Source organism: Pelecanus crispus, chromosome 2 (assembly GCF_030463565.1).
Source record: "Pelecanus crispus isolate bPelCri1 chromosome 2, bPelCri1.pri, whole genome shotgun sequence".
NCBI classification, from domain to species: domain Eukaryota; kingdom Metazoa; phylum Chordata; class Aves; order Pelecaniformes; family Pelecanidae; genus Pelecanus; species Pelecanus crispus.
In genome coordinates, this window is record NC_134644.1 from 31,961,881 (window position 1) to 31,976,679 (window position 14,799).

The 14,799-nt window shown below is 41.3% G+C and overlaps 1 protein-coding gene across 1 annotated transcript in view; it reads right to left on the reverse strand.

The window, feature by feature from the left end:
* VWDE (von Willebrand factor D and EGF domains) overlaps positions 1 to 4,472 on the reverse strand; it is a 40,143-nt gene extending 35,671 nt beyond the window's left edge. Inside the window, exon 1 of the mRNA XM_075705815.1 lies at positions 4,385 to 4,472. Within this exon, the coding sequence (XP_075561930.1) occupies positions 4,385 to 4,472 (88 nt within the window). The remainder of the gene's footprint in view (positions 1 to 4,384) is intronic.
* Positions 4,473 to 14,799: the final 10,327 nt, after the last annotated feature.

The window sequence follows — 14,799 nt, forward strand, 5'->3', positions numbered from 1 at the left end:
TGTGGCCTCAAAACAAATCTCAAAATTGCCGATAGGTAAAATGAAGGATCAAAACCTGCAGAAGTCTTTACGACAGTTTTTTTAAAACGCAGACTCATTCAGAAATAGAGAAGAATGACAGAACTTCTGAGTCTGATCTAGTAGCTGAGTTGACTCCTGTCAAAGACAGTGACAATAAAAGTTTTGGCTAATGGCATATTTGCATGCAATGTACTGAATAGCCATTCTTGCTCAAGAATGTGCTTGGGAAGTGAAAGTAGGGGAAACCAAAGTAAAAGAATGTTTATAAATAAATAACATTTAAAATATACCTATCTATTTACCTTGCTTTTAAAAATGGATACCAACTGATGCTGACTGTGAATGGAATTTCAGGTTATACTGAATGACACAGTAAATCTTAATTCTTGCCTCTACTATACTACTAATGAATTAAAAAAATGCAGCTGTAGCCAAAGCTCTATAATCTTACATTTTGAATATTAATACTCTGATTTTTAGTTTTTGCTCCCAGGTTTTTCTGTATTTGTCCCATGTTTTGCACTGTGTAATTGTGTCACTGAATACAAACATATTTTGGTTCAAATCATGCAATAATGCACTATCTTCCACATTTTCCATGCCATTGTCCAGATAACCATAATTATAAAACAGTTTCAAAATCAGGTAATTCCCCTCCTTTAAATGGAGAAGGTGCCCCAGTGAAAGAACAGGCTTCATCTCTTTCAAGCACAGTATGAGAATCCTATAGTCTTTCAAAGACTGAAGATTTAATCTGATATGGCTTCAGGCTACCCAGGCAGGTAACAATAGCTTTATCTTCTATCCTCTACGGGCAGATGGAAGTCAATGTGATTGACTGTGCCACCACTGTGCTTCTGAGTTGCTTGTAGTAGCCTGTAGGCTATTCGTGTCCATACAAGTTGACCTTATTGAGAATTTATCCTTCACTGGAATTTGAAGAAAAGCCCTTGAAGAATCACAGGTCAGTCGTGTGTGTTATTGAAATGTTTTCCAAGCAAGCTACAGCACAAGCAGTTTACGAACCATGGTGAAAGTTTCTTCCTGTCTTCTATTTTTTTATTGGAATTCTCCCTTTCATACAGCACCCAACAACCATTAGTTTTCTTTCCTGTAACTGAATCACTCCTGAAACAATTAATATGTTACCTTTTCCATTAATAAATCAAGCTAGACATGAGACAAGTCTTTATTTTCTTTTCCTCCACAGTTTAATTAGATCTTCGTTTGACAGATCTTTAAAACAGCTGACTGTACTCACTTGCAATAGGGTTATAAATCCTACTAAAGATCAAATTATATGTTTCTTATTATTATGCACATCACTTTAAAATGTCACCCAGCTCTTCGTGTATTCTTTCTTCCATTTTAGAAGTATGCTAATATTTCCATAGTTATTGCTTGGAAATCTCATGTTGTGTAACACTGGTTAATTTTTTTTCTTTCTTTCTTACCCATTCTGCAAAACAACTGAAAATAACTGCCATCATCAATAACACAAATTAAAATATTTTATTACACATCTGAGTGGAACGGATGTGCTATCTAACTCCAGCAACAGCAGAAATAAATAAAACTATCACATTTATTGACACATAAATATGAAATTAATGCTGTGTTCTCTGTGAAAAAGTTACCCCTGCAGACCAGATCTGCTCAAATCACAGGCATTTAAGAGGGGAGCTGGCTAAATTTTCCACTGAAATTGTGATTTCCTTGTTCAGGATGTATATAAAAAATAATTTTGATATAAGTGTTCTTTCAAAATTTGTTCTCAGAATGACGAATACCGATTTTGCTGTAAGGTTTTGCCTGTGTCTAACACCCAGCAATTTTCAGCCCAATGAGTCAAGTCTGATGAAATAATAAGGAACTGAAAACAGGGTCTGATAACTTGACAGTGCTAAGGAAGCTTACCACAGGGCAAGCTTACCTACCAGCTCTGCCTAATATGGGAGGAACATTAAAGTATGGGACGATGTATGTGCTACTGTTGACTTGACTTCATCCACAATCACAAAATATTCTGACATGTTCTGACACAAAATGGAAAACTCATGTTAGTTTTAACAGAATTTATCATTTAAGCATGATTATTCTTGATGGAAGTCTTTCCATATATATGGGAATATTAATTTTTGTTAATTTTGTTAATTTAATGTTTTTAATTATTTCTTTTCAGACCTTTAAATGTATTAGTAACTTAATAACTTTAAATATTTGATTTAGAATAATGAAATTCTAATTACAAAATACACAAATGAATACTTGAGAATTCAGACTATGAAATTCAGCCTCCTTTCTAGATTGTGCACCATTGGTTTAACTTAACCTAGCGCAGACACACGTGATAGGCTATGAGGAGAGACTTATTTCTAGGAAGTAAAACTCCCATTTTGTTTGGAGGTCCAGATTGTACATACTGTCTGCCGAAAGTGCAATCCGTCTTGGAAAATATGCAGCTGGTTCCCTAGAATTTGAGTTTACTTGCCATATTCTGTGCTTCTTTCCACAAACACCCTATATAATGTATATGGCTCTCTACTGTTCTGTAACTGAGGCCTCTGCACGCCAGGAAGAGTTTGATTCCGTATTTGCTTTTTCCTGACTGTCTTCAGGATTAATACAGTGGGCTTTGCCTGGATCCACCCCAGACCTACTCGGTCCTGCCGGATACTGAGAAATCTGACCCTAAGCTGGAAAAGAATTCAACTTTTACAACATCTTAAACACAAGGACAGCACTGTGCCGGCAGATGAGCCTTTTAGGAGAGAGGTAGATGAAATCTCTGCCAACCCATTGCTGTTTGACTACCACAGACTGGGTCTGGTAATAGGTACTCTGATCACCACACATTAACCAAAAGTCAAAGAGGTTCTTGAGATCAGCACAGGAGCTCATTTGCCACAAAGATATTTAAGTGGCTCCTGATAACTGCCTCTGAGGCACTCCGTTGGAAAAACAGTTGGAAAAAAAGGAAGGACTTTTCAGTTCCCTGTTCGCATCCCCTTTCCAATCCATGTGCAGAGAGGGGCCGATGATTTTCCACCTGTCCATAATGTTTCCAGCATTATGGAGCAGTCAGGGACTGTGGACTGCTGGGTGCAGAGTAGAGATGGGAAAAGGAGCAGAGATGGGAAAAGAAGCCACTTGTGGAGTACAGGCAGGCAAGGACAGAGTGGCAGGGCTGGCAACTCAGTTCCTCAGGTAGAAATAGCTTATCAGTTTGTATCTCCTGCTGTCCAAAGGCCAGGATCTGGCAAATGACTACAGATAAACAAATAGTGCCATTAGTAAGTGCCCACTCTGATCTTTACTGTGTTTTTTCTTGCATTTACTGACTGCAGAGGATGCAATATATCAACATCCCAAGGCGGAAATTAGAACTAGGACTGCATGTAATGGAAGTGCTCAGATGTACTTGTGGATTTAAACACTTCCAAAATACAAAAATGGAAAGAAGTTCACTTTTTGGTAGAAGTTATCCTGATATAATTATTTAGGGCAACACTTTTAAAGGAAAATATAAGAATGGCTGTAACTATTTACCTAAAAGATACCATTTATTTGGATGAGACCATGATCACAACTGTAGCAATGACAGTTGCCGCAGTGCAATGCAACAGGAATATGAATACTCCTATACACGGAACGACGAAGAAAACAGAATCAACACGCACACATGAATACATCTTTATAAATAACCTTACTTGAACGGGTGTTGAAACACTTTTCAACCACTCATGTCCACACCTTTGTGCTTTGTAAGGGTAGTAAATAGTTGCACAACCTTTGGAAAATGAAAAATATATGCGTATAGGATATTTTCGAGTAGTTCTCAATAGAATATGCTATTGCATCTACTCTTTATGTGGATTTTCTCTCTGAAATTTGAAACGATATGGTTTTTGTACCGGCTCTGCAAAGCATTTTGCAGAGGTCCCAGGCGAGGGTGCGCCAATGCACCGCAGGCGCTCCGGCACACAGGGAAAAGCAAGCAAGGAAGAGAGAGCGGGAGAATTAACATTCCTGGTCTTCGGTTTTCACTTGGCAGGTTTCCCCTGCAGGTGCACCGTGACGACGGCAATTTCTGTTTTGTCAGCTAAGCCTCTTCCAGTGAAACTCCTTACGTGCAGCTGCCGGGCTGGAAACGCGCGACGGGCGGCTACCAGGGAAGGAGCTGACCCGAGCCGCTGCCTGGCCCCGCACAAGGGGCTCGCTCCCTGCCAGGGGCCGCTCCCAAACCTGCCGGGGCCGAGGGCCAGCGCCGCCCGCCTCCGCGCCCCCCCGTCCACCTGCGGGCGGCCATGCCCCCGCCTGCGGCCGCTCGGCCCCGCTCGCTGCCCGCCCCGGCGCCGCTTACCTCGCCGGCGGGGCCCCGCCGCCGCCAGGCACCCCAGCACGGCGGCGCAGAGACAGAGGCGCCAGGCCGCGGGGGCGGCCCCCGGCATGGCCCCGCCGCGCCGACCGGCCGCTCCGCCCCGCTCCGCTCCACTCCGCTCCCCGCCGCCGAGGCCGGGAGGCTCCGCCGCCGCGCTCCGGGGCCGGGCGCCGTCTGCCCGCTCTTCTGGCGGCTCCGGGCGCCCACCCCGCGCCTCGCTGCGGCCCCTCCCTCGGGGGGTCCTCGGCGGGGCCCGGCCCTGCGCCCGCCTCCCCGCCGGCCCCCGGCCCGGCCCCGCCGGGGGTCGCGGTGGCGGTGGCCGCGCCCGGCGCTTGGGCGGCGGCCGGCGGCTGCGGCTTGTGCCCGGGCACGGCGAGGCCCCGGGGCTTGGGCCTGGGCGCAGGCCCGTCCCCTCTGCGCCCGGGCGGCCCCTGCCCGGGTGTTCCACGGAGGGGGAAGATTTTCTCCAAGCAAACATTTAGTGATTCTTGTCGGGGGGTTTATGAATCATAGACTCATAGACTCGTTTAGGTTGGAAGAGGCCTTTAAGATCATCCAGTCCAACCATTAGCCTAACACTACCAAGTCCACACTAAACCAATTAAGGGTAGAGTTCCTGGCTTGGTGGCTGGATTATTTTTTTAATGAAAGTAAAACTAGGAATCATTAAGGTTGGAAAGGATCTCTAAGATCAGCAGTCCAACCATCAACCCAACACCACCATGCCCACTAAACCATGTCCCGAAGTGCCATGTCTACCCATCTTCTGAACACTTCCAGGGGTGGTGACTCCGCCTCTCTGGGCAGCCTCTTCCAATGCTTGACTACTCTTCCCATGAAGAAATTTTTCCTCATATCCAATCTAAACCTCCCCTGATGCCGCTTGAGGCCATTTCCTCTCATCCCATTGCTAACTACTTGAAGATGCTTTTCTGAAGCCCTGACAGCCCCAGAGCTGGTCAGCGTCATGAAAGACCAATGTTCTACTGTCCTCCGACCCCTAATTGCATTTGATTTCTAATGTGCAGTAAAATGCTGAAAAAGAGACCATTTCAAATTGTTTGCTGTGAATCCTTCGGTCATTTCCTTCGATCACCAAGACTGTTGTATACTTATGCTTTAGTAATAATTACAAACTGCTGTGTTTGTCACCATGAACGCAAAATGATTTAAGCAAATATTCAGTGGTTTCAAGCAACCAAATTTCAAGGCTTGCTGGGAGATCATCCTGTTTAGAAACGTCTGGCAGAGGACAAAGAAGAGGGCAAACAGCATTTAAGATTTGGTTGTGCTGGTATCTTTCTTTGTAGGCCTGAGGTTGTGCAGGCACCGAACTACTTTGCACACGCAAGGGTATATACAGCAGTCCGCAGAATTGTTTCGTGTTCTCAATAGGATATAGAATAGAATCATAGAATCATAGAATCGTTTAGGTTGGAAAAGACCTTTAAGATCATCCAGTCCAACCATTAACCTACACTACCAAGTCCACACTAAACCAATCAAGGGTAGACTAGACTAAACCATGTCCCAAAGTGCCACATCTACCCGTTTTTTGAACACTTCCAGGGATGGTGACTCCACCACCTCTCTGGGCAGCCTGTTCCAATGCTTGACCACCCTTTCCGTAAAGAAATTTTTCCTAATATCCAACCTAAACCTCCCCTGACGCAGCTTAAGCCCATTTCCTCTCGTCCTATCGCTAACTACTTGGGAGAAGAGACCAACACCCACCTCACTACAACCTCCTTTCAGGTAGTTGTAGAGAGCGATAAGGTCTCCCCTCAGCCTCCTCTTCTCCAGGCTAAACAACCCCAGTTCCCTCAGCCGCTCCTCATAAGGCCTGTGCTCCAGACCCTTCACCAGCTTTGTTGCCCTTCTCTGAACATGCTCCAGCACCTCAATGTCTTTCTTGTAGTGAGGGGCCCAAAACTGGACACAGTATTCCAGGTGCGGCCTCACCAGCGCCGAGTACAGGGGGACAATCACCTCCCTGCTCCTGCTGGCCACAGCATTCCTGATACAAGCCAGGATGCTGTTGGCCTTCTTGGCCACCTGGGCACACTGCTGGCTCATGTTCAGCCGGCTGTCTACCAACACCCCCAGGTCCTTTTCTACCAGGCAGCTTTCCAGCCATGCTTCCCCAAGCATGTAGCGCTGCATGGGGTTGTCGTGCCCGAAGTGCAGGACCCGACACTTGGCCTTGTTAAACCTCAATATGCAGACCTAAAATATGCAGACCTAAATCAAACAAATAAATGTTGCTGACACTAAAACACAGCTTACTACCATCCACTGAACATCTGCAAGGGTAAAATGTTTGGCGAGGACTGCTTCCAGGAGGTGCTGACCTGGGTGGCTCTTTGCAGGGCGGGTTTCCCTGCAGAAGGTGGTATCAGGGCTTGGAGTCGAGACGGAGACACAGCAGCGGTGTGTGGGCGACCTCAGTCTGCTTTTGTGCGCACACCTTGAGCCTCTTCGCTGGAAGAAGCAGTTCAGCTCCATGACAGCAGTGAGGTTTTAAAAGGAATCACTGGCCCAGTGTGAGCGTTGAACTCAGTCTTGGATTTCTGTCACTTCTCTGAGGCAGATACTTTTCTCCTGAGCCTTCAGGGAAGTTTTAACGATGAGTTTGCTTTGCTGTTTAGTCAACTATCTGGGTTACTTGTTACCCATGATAAACCTTTATCCTGGAGAGCTGCATACATCTGAAATTAGTCTGGGTTTTGTTTTTATTTTTCCCAAAGAGTTTGTTTATAAAGGAGACAAAAAGAAAGAGGTATTTTACAAAACAAGTTACAAAATAAGGACCTAGAAAGAGAGACGCAAGAAGCTTTTATAAAATGTAAACATTGAGCTACTACTTTGACCCCTGCTAATCATGATGGAGCGGTATTTACAGGAGGATTAACACCTTTCATCATGGATCATGCAGGAGACCAAAAGAGGTGGCAATAACGGCTGCTGGGGTAAAGATACCTTTCATCTTTTCTGCACTGGTTTTCCTCTGCCAGCTCCCTCTGCTACTATCAGCCTTGTAGCCTCTTAGAGCGACAGCAGAGCAAGAGCATATTGTGGTTAAAAGAGCTGACATCTTGCCAAAAGTAGTACTCAGTGCTCACGGTGACAGACACGTGTCACTGACAGTGAATTTATGAAAAACCAAAGTAATTCTAGAGCAGCCTCATGCTTATAATAGAATATAGGTCTTCCCAGCAGGTTGCAATTTCAGAAAGTTTTAGACACTAATTTGCATAGTTTTAATAAGTAAATCATAGGCTATGTAAAATCGGTTTGCACTGCTGAAAACATCTCTTTCACTTAGGATGGAGCTATGAAGTCAAACTAGAGTTTTGTATGTACTCATTATTAAGCAGCAGGATGTTTGGGAGGAAAAACCAAGACTGTCAAATGGAGGAAGAATTTAAGATAGAAGATTATGTAGTCCAAGTCATTACTGTTGTAAACAGTTTTGACTAAGTTTTGACTAAAAACATGACACAGGGAGCAATGCTATCAACACTAGGGAGCATTTAGACATTGTAGCATAGAGCGGCATTTCCCAGAGTGGATTTTATGAATAACAATGAAGAAAGAGAGATGTAAGGTTAGTTTGGGAAATTATTCCAAGGTTAACTTCCAGTTTAGTTAACTCAGTCTGTTCAGTAAAGCTTTTAAATATATATATTTAATTTAGGGTGGATTCTTAAGTTTTGTCTACGAATGAACTAAATTATTTTTTTGAACAAAGCCTGAGTGGAAGTGCTTTTGCTGACTTAGGACTAACTTATTAGGGAGGGAAAAGCATAGTGATAAATTGGAGAAAACAGACGTGTTGGGTGACAAGGAGCAGGGAGTTGGGCAATGCTGAAAACAGAGTCATTGCAGAATTTTAAAAATTCAGATAAAAAAGAAGGTGGCTCTCCTGATGCTGAGTCCCTGGTGCTGCAACTAGATTGTACTTGTTTAATGGTTTATCTGCATAAGTTTGTGACCTTGCAGCTCCAGAGTGTGCGTATGCATAACAGGAATCGTAGAAAAAATGTAAAAGAGAAAAAAGGAAACATTCTCATAAATGCAGCCAACATAGCAACTTCTTACTTCATCTGTCACTTCTATTGCCAACGTGCTAGTGTGATGTCTATAAAGTGCACCTTAGATCATGAACTTAATATATATGAAATACGGGTCTTATACAATATTTAACAAAATTATGTTATCTCAAACTGCATTTGGGGGAATAGTCCACAGTGGGCAGCAGGAAAGTGGATAGCAGGCTGATTAAAGACAAAGGAGTAATAGCCTTAAGTATTACAGATAACTAAGGAAGAACAATCAACAGTGTTTGCCAAAGTGCGTACATTCCCAAAAATGTGTATGTAGCTGTTCAGGTGCGAACAGGAAATGAGAACTCACCTTTGAGTTTCAAAAGTATTTGGCTCCAGACAAAGCCACCAATGTTTTTTGTAGTTGTATCCAAGCCCTAAACTCAAAGGTAAATAGGGGATCACCGAGAACAAAGGCAGTGCTTGGTAGGCTACTTGGAATAAGAAGTAATTAGGGTGAGTGCTGGTGCACAGGAGAGGGGAAGCAGAGACTGAGAGCTGAGGGCAGCAGCTGGGTGGGTGCTGTCCTGAACAATGAATCCCCACATCTGACACTTAGGGCTTCTTAGCGATATTTTGTAAATAAAGGTAAACAATTAGAGAAGAATCTGATTAAGCTTAAGCTAAAATTGCAGACTATATCTGATTTATTTTAAGCCTTTTCTTTCAAACTGTTTAGCTAAGAGTACGAATGGAGGTCTGTCTTAAATGAGTCCTCTGTGCTGAACCATTAAGCCTGTCTGTATTGTAGGCAAGGTAAATCTGAACAAGCCCTTTAAACCTGTGCTGCTGTATTTGTTATCTGTGCAGAGATAGAACATGGATGATAACTCCCAATGAAGCTGTGAGCAGAACCTGGAAGCTCGGGAGATTTCCCTGCAAAGCTTCAAAGAGTCGTCGTAGTAATGCCAAGTGCTGAGTGTTTGGAAAAGCGTTGCCTTCAGCAGATAACCCCCCTCCTGTAAGGAGCAGATGGCTGAGGGATAGCCCAGAGCTCTGGGCAGATCCAAAAGCATCAGAGAGGGGTGAGTTCTCTTGCGCTTGCCCTGTAATGGTTTTAGTTCTTTCTGTTTATAAAAATAATTTATTTTCAATTGTGCCAGTTCATTCTATGTATGTGAATGGTAAGTGAACTTGTCCTTTCTGAAACAATGAATTGTTAACATTCTTTGTCTAATCTAATCAATTCTGTCCTTCAAGTCAAATTCCAAACTTCCCTTCAAATGGTGGGTTGTGTGACTTTTAACTTAGCTAAGGTTCATTTGATTTAAAAACATGGTTTAACAGGTCTGAAACTAATGTCCCAAAAAATCACTAGGACATAGGAAGACCCACTAAGACACATTGCCAGTTCCAGTTCAGAATGAGATATTTTATTCTATCCCCCATCATTATCTTTGACACTAAATAGAAACAGAAAATCAGTAATGGTCATATGCATTTATTTATTTCAGTCATCCTGTGGCTAACATTACAGCATTACAAGAGGTTAAATTTGCTCATGTTTATTCTGCTGGCAGCTTTTCCTGAAAACTGCATGGCTTCTGAGTGGCATTTGTTTTTCAAAATGCTTTTAAAATTTGTAGAGGGTATTTTTTAAACTGCCATGTTCATGTACTCAGCGTTGACAGTCTGTTTAGCTTTCAGAAGTAATGACATCTTTAGTATGTTCTAGCTCCTAATTCTCTTTCATATTTGACCTCTTGTGTATACTATATTTGACTTACATAGTAAAGGACTTCAGTACAAAAATCTAATGTGATTTGGCTTGGATAAGCAGTATGAGGTTTAATATAAGTCGCAGGAAATCCGTCTCCAGAGGTTATTAAGAGCCAAATAAAATCAGTGGTAGGCTTTCTATTAACTTTGGTTGTCTTTGGATCAGCCCCTTACTCTTTTATGGTTCTCAAGTATTTTTATATTCTTTATTACATAATGGCTTGAAACTTAACTCAAAGGTCTATCAGCTGTATTTACTCAGAATGTGCCAGAATGTTTTGAAGTCTGGGACGTCCCTTGGTTGGTGGAGTATTAATGGAATAATCTTTGTTTTACACATACTGAACTGTGGCACTGACCTGTAATTACATTGATGACTTGCATGTGATACAACTGTCACATATTATTTCTTCTTTTTCTGTCTCCCATGGTTGTTATTGTGTGTGTACAGCTTAGTAAGTCATAATTTTAAAAAAGTAGAAAAAACATGGAATTCATTCTTTAGCCTATATACAATAAAGATTACTTGAGTGAGGTCCAAAGCACTGATCTTGTAGGTAACCATGTACTTCATACTCTTAGTCTTACTGACTTTAGCCTATTTGTATTTGCACTACTATTTTTGATACGTGTCAAATAAAAATTAACATTACTGGGTAAAAGTCTTGACTAAATTATGTGCTCTACTAAAACGCAGGTGAGAAAAAATATTCTTAAAACATATGTTCAGATGATGAACAAATAATGAAATATTTTGCTCAAATTCTCAGATTACCTTTGCTAGTATCCAAGGCTTTGGTCCTGTAAAGACTAAAATATGTTTTAGTGAAATCCCTCAAGAGGAAGGGGGATTTAAAATCAAACCTCCCACAACCTAGTGCTAAGAGCTATGTTCTTTCTTTCTGGGCCTATAATTTCTCCTCCTCGCTTTTACCTTACATGTGGGATGAGCTCACTAGGTTGTGAGTCAGTGAGATCACTGAGCAGCCAAATCTGGCTCTGTCCAATACAGACATGGCACCCCTGATAAGAGCTACATCCTATCCACACTCAGTGGCTATCTGATAACACTGAATATACAAATAAATAAACTGTGGCTAGCTCGGTAAGGACAAGATGCATTCACCAAAGCAGAAAAAGCACATTCTTTGGCCTTGTTTTATGAAAAGGTCTGGCCCCTGACTCAAGGAGAGAGTTCACAGCTGAGGACCATAGAAGGAAGGAAGCACATGAGTAGGGTTTCCTCAGCTTTGACTACTGTGCTAAAGTAGTCTGTGTTTTTCCTTAAGCCTTTGCCTGCATTGTAGAGAAAGGCAATGTTTATTTATTTTATAAAGAGTGGGATGGTAAGAACAGATGCGCCCTAAGGACCAGAAGCACAGATCATGAATTAGATTTAGCTGGGTGGAGGTGCACTCATTTTTGCTGAGGATTTCACCCAGAATACCTGTTTTCATGTGTATCTTTATACGGTAAGAAGAAACTGAGAAATAAGTCCTCACAGAGGGAAGCAGATAGGATTTTTTTTTCCCCTCCCAATTTTCCATTGGGCTTTGTTGAGGCTTTAAACAAGTATTTAGAGGAATACAGATTCCCCCTGCCTCACACTAATGGAAAATATGTTTTCTGTCTGTTCCCCAGATAAAATTATGTCTTTTTCTTGGATAGGAGTAAGATATCTCACTGCAGATAGCACTTTCTTGGCACGGCAAATTATGAAAATGTTTTTTATCATCTGTAGTTTGAAGAAACTGGAAGGACAATCTCTGTCTGGTGCCCTGTTAACTTCCCTCTCTGATGGTTTGGCCATCTGAATTTTTAGGTTAACACCATTGATTTTTAAAATGCTTAAAAGAACAGAGGATGACTTGATCTGACATTTATTGACACAGGAACAAAGCACAGACCTGGTTTTGAATTAGTAATAAAATGTTCAAAAACTCTTTTACAAAACTGTGCAAGGTAGTGTTGCTAGTTGGATTTCTAAAAAATCAAACAATCTGAAAATCCACTACAATGTTACTTCAGTAATACACCAGATTTAAAAGCCTGGTGCTAAATTAATTACACTGAACTATTTTGAGGGCTATTAATTACAAGAAGTGTTAAACATGATGCAGCTACAGTGTGTGGCTCAGGAAGCCCTAAGCATCAGACTGGAGAAAACTGAGAACAGGGCAAGGAATTATTTAACTTGCGTGTTCTACTTTCTCTAAGCAATATGGTATCGGTCACTCTCAGGCACTGGTACTGAACTGTATGGTTTGACTTTTCTTATGTTTTTAATCTTTAGCAAGGCATGAATCTATAGAAAAAAGGGATACACAAAATAACAAGGCAGCAACAACTACCTAACCATCGCCAAACTTACTTGAGAAACCTTAGGTGGCTTGTGAATCTACCTTTTCTCTCTCTTATTACCCCTATCTTGTAAACAAATTCATGGTTTAGTTGACAGATAAATAATTTAATTGACTTCTAGCAGACATTGAATTTAACATTACATGTGTATATGGATTCTCAGGACTGGACCCTTACTACTTCAGAGTTGTAAAAATGTGTCTTAAAATGGAAAGGGGCTATAAGTACAAGGCTGAAGAAGCTGTGATCTAAATGGGATGGGAAGAGAAGTCTGCCCAGATGATACTAGGAGGTATTACAGGGGCGAAAGGGAGAGGAGTAGTTGTAAGCCAACCTCAGCTAAAGTGAGGGTCAGCCTGAAAATTTCAAATCAGTATTTCTGAGTCAGATCAGTTATGGGCATCTGAAGGAGAAAAAGAAAAACAAAGCCAAGCTATTAACAAAATCCCCAATCAAACCAATGCAGGTTGGGATCAACATTTGTAGTTCCTGTGGCTTGTTTCAGTGGCCCCGGGAGAGGTGACAGTCTTTACATAGGCTTTGCCCAAGACTGAATTTTATGCTAACATCCAGATCATTCCAAAGTATATACATGTGCATATTTACACTTTTGTATCCAAGGAAAGGAGGACTATTCAACTGCTAGTCACTGAAGTCACAGCGAAGCCTCCAGCATCAGGTCTGTTTATCATTTTACAAGTTCGTCAGATTTATACTTTATTTCCTTTCCCACATTTTCTGACTAAACTGGATAAGTTTACCACTGCAAAGGGTTTCCTAATTAAAAAAAAACAAAAAAACCAAAAACCCATGAGATGTAGATTCCATAAACACTCTGCACAGAAAAATTATTTACTAGAATCTCTGTAGAAACTGACAATAAAGAGGCAAAGTGGTACTAATCTCTCCGAGGTCTGGCTTGGAGCATGTTGCTCATACTTTCGATATTAAATGAATCACAATATTAGAGGTTAGGAAAGATTTTTCTTTGAGTCACATGGCTAATGAGATACCCTAAGGTATACAGATGACCCACGCAATAGAGAAACAGAGAGCAATGGTCTCAACCAATTCCCTACTGCAAGGAATCATTAACAATGCTCTTTGGTTTGGTTTAGCTTGGTTTGGTTTGGTTTGTCTCTTATTCTCTCCTCTTCTCTTCCTGTGGAATATTATAGTTTTGGCTATAACTACAGATCATAAGTTTGTTACTGAGGGTTGGAACATATCCCTTGATCGTTCAATGGATCCCTCTGGACTAAAACTCTCTTACATGGATGCCCAATCTTCCTGTTGGCAGGTTTGTTCAGGGCAGTGGCTTTATTCTTTGTACACCTCTTTCAGCAACTGAAGTGAGTAGATCTGAATTGTCAATGTGCATTTAACATTACATTTTAAAAGAACCTCAAGTTTTGAAGCTAACAGTAGGAAGAAACAGAAATGTTGAGAAAGGAAAGCTCTACGGAGAGGTTCTGAAAGGGAGAGTGAAAAAAATCTACAAAAATTTCAGGACACAAGTGCAAAAGCCTTATTTGAGTAATTTAAATAGAGGTATGAAACTGCAGTCAGGAATCTGTTTCAAGGAAAATCTTATTTTGGCAAAAAAAAGAGATGATTATGTGGCTTCCCTGTATAAGGTAATTATTCTTAAATTTTATAACTAAAATGTTAAAAGGTAGCTTTGCTTAATGAGGTGTCAACATTTGTATGAATTAAGTGCCAGAAGGCAATCTGCTTTATAGGTGATACATCAAATCTTAAACCTATGCACAATAGCACAGGTGTATTGATAACAATACAGATATGTAGGCTTCAGTTACCTACAGATGACAATTGGAAATGGAAGGGAGAAACTAATCTAATTCAATTAGATTAGTTTAAAAGATTCATTCTCATATTATTGGTAGTATAAGGAACTGTGGTAAATGCTATGGTTTCTTTTTTTTTATTTAATGCCTTTCTGGCATAATGTTAAGTACTCTCTTCAGTTTTACTTTAATTTGAAGTTTCTGTTCCATTACCTTTCTTCCTCTATGGTTGGGAATTTTGATATGAACTGTGTGAGATAATGAGATGGCTTATGGAGACAGAGATTTGAATAAGGATAAAGAAAATGTAACTGCTGTGTTCTGATGTTTAATATTGTTAATAATCTCAGTTTTGTCATTTTAGAAATAGATCATAAGTAGATCTGAGAATGAAAGCCAGATG